This window comes from Olea europaea, unplaced genomic scaffold, assembly GCF_002742605.1.
Source record: "Olea europaea var. sylvestris unplaced genomic scaffold, O_europaea_v1 scaffold4185, whole genome shotgun sequence".
NCBI classification, from domain to species: Eukaryota; Viridiplantae; Streptophyta; class Magnoliopsida; order Lamiales; family Oleaceae; genus Olea; species Olea europaea.
In genome coordinates, this window is record NW_019261637.1 from 1 (window position 1) to 6,582 (window position 6,582).

The following is a 6,582-nucleotide window of genomic DNA, read 5'->3' on the forward strand; positions in this document are numbered from 1 at the left end:
ATGTTGGTAAGGTTGAACATGAATTAACCTTATTCTAGTAGACCTAAGTTTAAGTATATTATCTTAAAAGAGAAAGTTCAATATCTATACTCTTTTTCATAGACTATTTGATTCAAGCAAATAAACTTGAGAGGTTTCTCATAACCTGGTGCCTATTGTCATCTGATTTAGGTTGACAAGCCTAAAGCTCATTACAGGAATCATCTTAGTCACTTAATTGAATAAAAATTTTGATGAGCTTCAAAATACACACACACACACACTCTCTCTCTCTCTCTCTCTCAAATTTAGGGGAGAAGAATAATATACATAAAAATAAATTTATTCTATAGGTTTTAGTGTGCTATTATTGGTTTAACTTTCATAAGTAGAGGAATAACAATGATGTTAGCATGTCATTTCTCATAAAATTAAGATTGAATCCTACTTACAAAGGATTTGTGGCACTTTGGATCAGTGATGCAATTTACTCCAATTTGACTTGAATTGAGTATTTGGAAAATTTTACTGATAATTGATTATGCTTGTGCATGCTATCAACTGCATCATTGAGTTATTATATATTGTTGCTAGTTTTTGATAATCATATGGTTCCCTTTATCATTTGTGACAAAAGGCGAGAGATGAGATGGCATTTTAGGGAGTTTTTGTTCTAAGGGGGAGATGATAGTAGCTTTTTGAGTTTTAATGTTTTGTAATATTAATGTTGCAGTTGGTATTTTAATTAACATTAATATTACTTCTCAATTTAGCATCATATTTATGATAGTGTGCATCAATTGTTATATTTCCTGTTTCACGTATTTTTACACTTGGTATCTGAATTATTGATTTCAAGAAAAGGGTTTAACATGGAATGCTAGAGACATTCAATTTAAGTTTGTGTAGATTATTATTATTATTATTATTATTATTATTATTATTATTATTATTATTATTATTATTATTATTATTATTATTATTATTTCCTTGTATTGTATAGTTTTATCACAAAATGCCAAATGTGATATTTGTTAGGTTTTAATTCGTATTGACTATTCTTTAGACAAAACGATTATTATAAAAGAGTTGTAAAAGTCAATAGTATTTTAGGATGTTGTATAGATAAACAAAGAGTCTTTAGGTTTGAGTATGAAACATGGAGAAAGAGTCGCTGGAATTATACTAGTTTGTTGCCAAGCTGATGCTCGAGTGTCCAAAATAGAACCATTGTAGCACATATGTCGCTCGTCCGACACTAGCCTAATGATTTGCAAGAGTTCTATCTATCCTATATTACCACAATACCTCTCCACAATGAATGCACAGGCCCTCCTTCGTGAAAACTGAGGTTGATCATTATTTTCTACCTTCATAACGTCTTTTGAATATCAATCAATGATTTTACATCTTGAGGTCATTCAACCACAAGTTGGAAAAACTTCAAAATCATATAATCCAAAACATTCACTTCCTAAATATTATCAGGAAGGTAATTTCTCAATAGATTTCAAAGGTTGCTGAAGATTGAAGGATGTTGGACGAGTAGCATCGGAAGCGTAAAAGAACAAGGTATTTTTGATGATACACAAGAGATATACAATTTCAAAAGATCAGGAGCAGGTGTGAGTGAAGTACATTCCAGCGGGTCTTGGAGATTACATGAATTAGATCAGCGAGACTGGTAGATTTTCTAAGTTGGATCATACCGTAAGTGTTTCTGGCATGGTCCCAAAGTTTTTAATGTTGTGAAGGAATTTATCCGTCAACAAATCTTGTGTTATTTACTATTTTATTTACTATTGTGGAAATTCAACATAGGATAAAATTGATTTGATTAAGAACAATTAAAAGGTGACTTGTTGTTTTTAAATTGTTAATTTTAATTCCGCATTATTCACCTTTTCGTCCCCTCTAGGTGATTCTAGGGTCAAAATAATAATTTTCATAGAGGACTTGCATAATCCAAATGTTGATCAACGATTCGACAAAGGCCAAGGGCAAAACTGGCCCATAGTAGAGTAAAGGAGAGTCCAAGGAGCAAAAGAGACTCCAAGGAGGGAGCCAGAGGGGCTCTCAAGATGAGCAGAGTGGTTCAAAGTGTACCCCTGTAGTACGGCCTTAGTGCGATGGTAGCACAATATTTTTCAATCGAGCACTCGGTGTAAAAAAACATTCATGAGAAGGCCATAATCAAGAAAATAGATGCTATGCTATGTCATCTCTTCTCATGTGTTGCATGTATTGTACTTTGCTTATTAAACATTATTGTTCATAATCGTACACTCTTGTAAGAAATGGAGCGCGAATTTTTTGAGTTTCTAAAATCAAGGTGAAAGTAGTCTTTAAATAGTCAAGAATATAGATGGTTTACGAACAACTCGTGTGGTCCTATTATCCAATTCGATCTGAACTCTTCAAGTTTGAGAAAACTTAGATGGATTGAAATATATGATGCTCGTACAACAAAATACATCAAAATTAAACTTTATATTCCTTAAGAGTAAGGCTCAGTTGGACACTTGGACCCCTTGTCCCTTAGATCAATCTCTTACCTCCTTCCTTTGAAAAAGGACTTATAAATGGACTCGTTTTGATTTTTGCTCTTTTGTTGTAAGCGATGTTATAAAATGTACAAGCGAGAAACGAGAAGTTATGATTTACAATGGGCTAAACCCCATGAGAAGTCGCAGGAAACAATGAAAAAAGACGTGAAAGAAATATTCCAAGAAATTTTATTCAGTAATTAATCTTTTTTCGTAGAAAAATGATGAAAAAAAGGAAAGAGAGATAAAGGAGATGAGAATATTAAAAAGAAAATAATAAAATTAACTGGTTGAAGAGAGAAAAATATGACTTTTTGCATCATGACTCTAGGATTTGTAGAATGAAAAAGGAAATAGAAATATTATAGACATCGAAAAACATTTTTCTTTTTTAGTGAAACTTTTTCAAAATTTGCTGGTAAATGAACGGCTTTTTATAAGATTTTGGATTTATACTTTCTTCTTAAAAGTTAATAAATGAAAAAAATTATTAAAAGTCATTTACATTTTGACTACCCGTAACTTTTTAAGATTTTTAGAAAATCTTAATTTAATATTACAGGACTTTTAAATAGTCTTTAAGATCATTACAAGATTTTTATAGTCTTAAATAGAATAGAGACTTTTCAAAACGATAAAAAGTCTTGCGTCTTGTTTTGCTGGCCAATTCTTTGCAAAATAGTGTAGAACTTTTGAAATAATTATAAATTGAACGTGCCTTGTAGGAGTAATTAACCTTTCTTGATATACAGCTACCCTAATTTTCATTATTCTGTTAGAAATCTTTGAAATATTCAACCTGCAATTAGCCAGATTATTGACTTATCTTTGCCGAGTCATACCATGGGGAAGAGGAAATTTGGTCGAGACCGAATCTTATTTAATTTTCAAAACCTTCAAGCAACATGCTAATATATATACTAAACACGGTTGATCAATCAAAACTGGTCTGCGTCTATATCACTATCATATTATACACATATTTAAATTACATTACAAAGTCAAAACTATAGGCATTCAAGAAAATGTCCATTACAAATAAACATTATTTTTCATTACTAATCTTGCTCGACAAGCATAAAAATTTGGACCATTTCAAAATAACGTCTTCATATATGTCACCCCAATAGAATAGCTGGAGCATTTCTCAGAGTAAAACATAAAGGGGATTGTTCGTATAGCTACAAAACACTTAATAGTGTCATGGATATCTATGAAATTTTCGGTTTCTTGGTGATAATAAAGGAATCTATCAAACTTTTGCCAAAAAATGGGAAGCTCATGGCATTAATAGTTGTACTTTCTTTAGTCTTCTATTCAATCTCTTTCTTGTTGCTCAGTTTCTCCCTCAAGTTCTTACTTCTTGATGTGTTTGTCATTATCAAGAATTCTTTCGTGCCAGATCGTAGTTCTTTTGATCCGGATCAGAGCCCGTTTACACCGAATACTACCTCGCCTCTCACCCGGCTTCTTGGCCAAGTAGACCATCTGAGAGAAGATTTCACCCTTTTCTTGTCTGTGCAAATGGCTTTCTATATTGCTTCCTTCATTTTCTCAATTTTCTCTACCACTGCTACGGTATTACTATCAGCCATGTCTTATAAAAACCAGACATTATTCTTGAAAGATCTGTGTTTAAGGATGGTGAAAACATGGAAAAGGGTATTTTTAACAGGATTCTATACAAAACTCCATTCAATAGGTTACTTGTTCTTATTTTTGTCATTGGTTGCTCCTTTGTTAATGTCTGGTAATTATGCCACCATTTTAGCAGTTTTTTTGCTCGGGATTTCGGCTTCAGTTTACTATCTCTATTTGGCAGTGGTTTGGACCTTAGCAATTATGGTTTCAGCACTTGAGGAAAATTGTTATGGAATGGAAGCATTAGGAAAAGCTGCTACAATTGTTAAGGGCAAGAAGTTACATGGTATTATGCTAATTATATGTTACAACCTGCTTTTTTTGAGTGTATATCTAGGTTACAGGAGGATACAAGGAAACAAGGGAACATTTAATTCAACAATTTATGGGAACTTATTAGTGCTGTTCATTTCTTCTTTGGGGAAGATTTTATTGGACATGGCATATACAGTTTTGTACTTCCAGTGCAAGGAGAACCATGGTGAAGAGATTGAATTATATGGGAGCGTCGAATACACCAAATTGCCTACTACTCAACCACTCAATAAGTAATATGCCTGCAGTATTCGATGAGAAACTTACCGGGAATGAACCGAATGGACAGGTTGAAAAATATTGTTCGAACAACCGAGATTTAGTTCAAAAAGGCTTAAATTGTTGTTGTAGTTAACTGAATTTGTATTCTTAAATTCAAAAAGGTGTGCAATGGAATAATTCTTCTATAATTACTAGTCCAAAATTCTTTGTTTTTGCAACCAATAACAAGACATTTGTTTCTAGTTTTCCGAAATCAACGACCCCCAACCAAATAGTTGCGAGGCTTTTCTATTATGGATTGCAATAAATTTTCACTAGTGCACAATATCATGTATAATAAAGTAATAAGTTAAATATTGTTCACACAAAAATTGCAATTAAACCTAACTCTAGATGGAACATACGTATTTCAAAATTTATATGTTCTTAACTATGATTTATAAACTATTTAAATGAGCAATTTAAAGTGATTTGATAAGCTTTTGGAAAATCTCAAATTGTTAACGACACTACGATTTGAAATTCACCTATTTTTTTACTTAATTTCGATTCTTGTAGTTGACAACACATGAATGATTTTGAACAACTTGAACTTTAGGTCACTTATTAAGTCTCATTTCGAATTTTAGATTAAACCTTTAAAGACAACAGTAAGTAGCCCTCATTACACAACTTACATCTCGCTAGTTTACGTCGGTAATTTACTTGTAATAGTAAGGAACAGCAGATAATTGCTTTGCCTTGTTAGATTCCAATTCAGTCTGCCCTAGTTTTGAAGAATTTTGTGCTATCTTTGACCTACTGGTTCAAACTGAAAAAGGGCTCCTTCCTTCCCCCTAATTCAAGTCGTCATTTATTTCAAACCTCTCAGGGAGCATGAACTACTATTCTAACTATTCTCGAGGGATTTAATCCCTTAACACAAAATTTTTGGCTAAAGATATTGTTCGTCATCATCTAGTTATTGCATTTACTTTTTTTTGTTGCCGGTAGTATGTATCGAACGAATTTCGAAATTGGACACAATCAGTGTCAAGGATCTTTTAGAGTTATTCATAGAAGTGGTATATTAATTTTCATACATGATGTAAATTCTATGCCACATAATGGTTGTAGACCCCCGAAAAAGATGTGTATAGTAATGAACGTAAAAGAAATTTCAAGAAAAACAAGAGAATGATTGCGAAGAAAAAAATCAATGGATAGATTCAAATCTTCTTTCTTTTTATCTATTCTTTTTTCAGAGCAGGTTCTTATAACTTCTAAATATTCCTCAATTTTATGACTATTCACAGAAAGTAAGAAACAGATAAGTGCAAAAGGAAATCCCGACTCCAAGTTATTCAAATTGAGAAAAAGAGCATTTGCTTATGTTCATAATTCCATCTGCTGCTAGTGTATATAATTTATTCTAGTGTACTTCATCATTAAAAACGATTTTTTATACGAATGTCGGTATATGTATCAACTGAACTTCAACTGCCAACCAAATAGTCGTGTGGCTTTTGTTTGAAGGATATGGTTGCAATAAAATTAAGTAGGTACTGTTGGAAAATGGGCTCTGTTGAACTACTTTGGCACAATTTTTAGATGGGACCCGTTGGTTCAATTTGAAAGATCAAAATTGATTTGTCTTTTCCTTTATGAGAACATTAAAATCATTATTTACTTATCAAAATTGATGTTTGTGTGAATAAAAATTGGAATTCAAAGTGGATCATTAGAAAATGGATATATGTATTGGAGGGAACCAGTCAAAGTTTTTCCACGTAGGAAAATCATAAAAGTACATACCATTTTATATATGACTACACTTTGAAAATGTGTAATCATATAGTATAAAAACTCTCTCCACGTGCACGCGTAAGAAGTGCAAATC

General features: G+C 32.1%; 1 protein-coding gene across 1 annotated transcript; it reads left to right on the forward strand.

The window, feature by feature from the left end:
• Positions 1-3,656: 3,656 nt before the first annotated feature.
• LOC111387689 lies at positions 3,657-4,891 on the forward strand. Its single transcript, XM_023012265.1, has one exon. The coding sequence runs from the start codon at positions 3,729-3,731 to the stop codon at positions 4,716-4,718; it is 990 nt and encodes a 329-aa protein (XP_022868033.1). The 5' UTR covers positions 3,657-3,728; the 3' UTR covers positions 4,719-4,891.
• Positions 4,892-6,582: the final 1,691 nt, after the last annotated feature.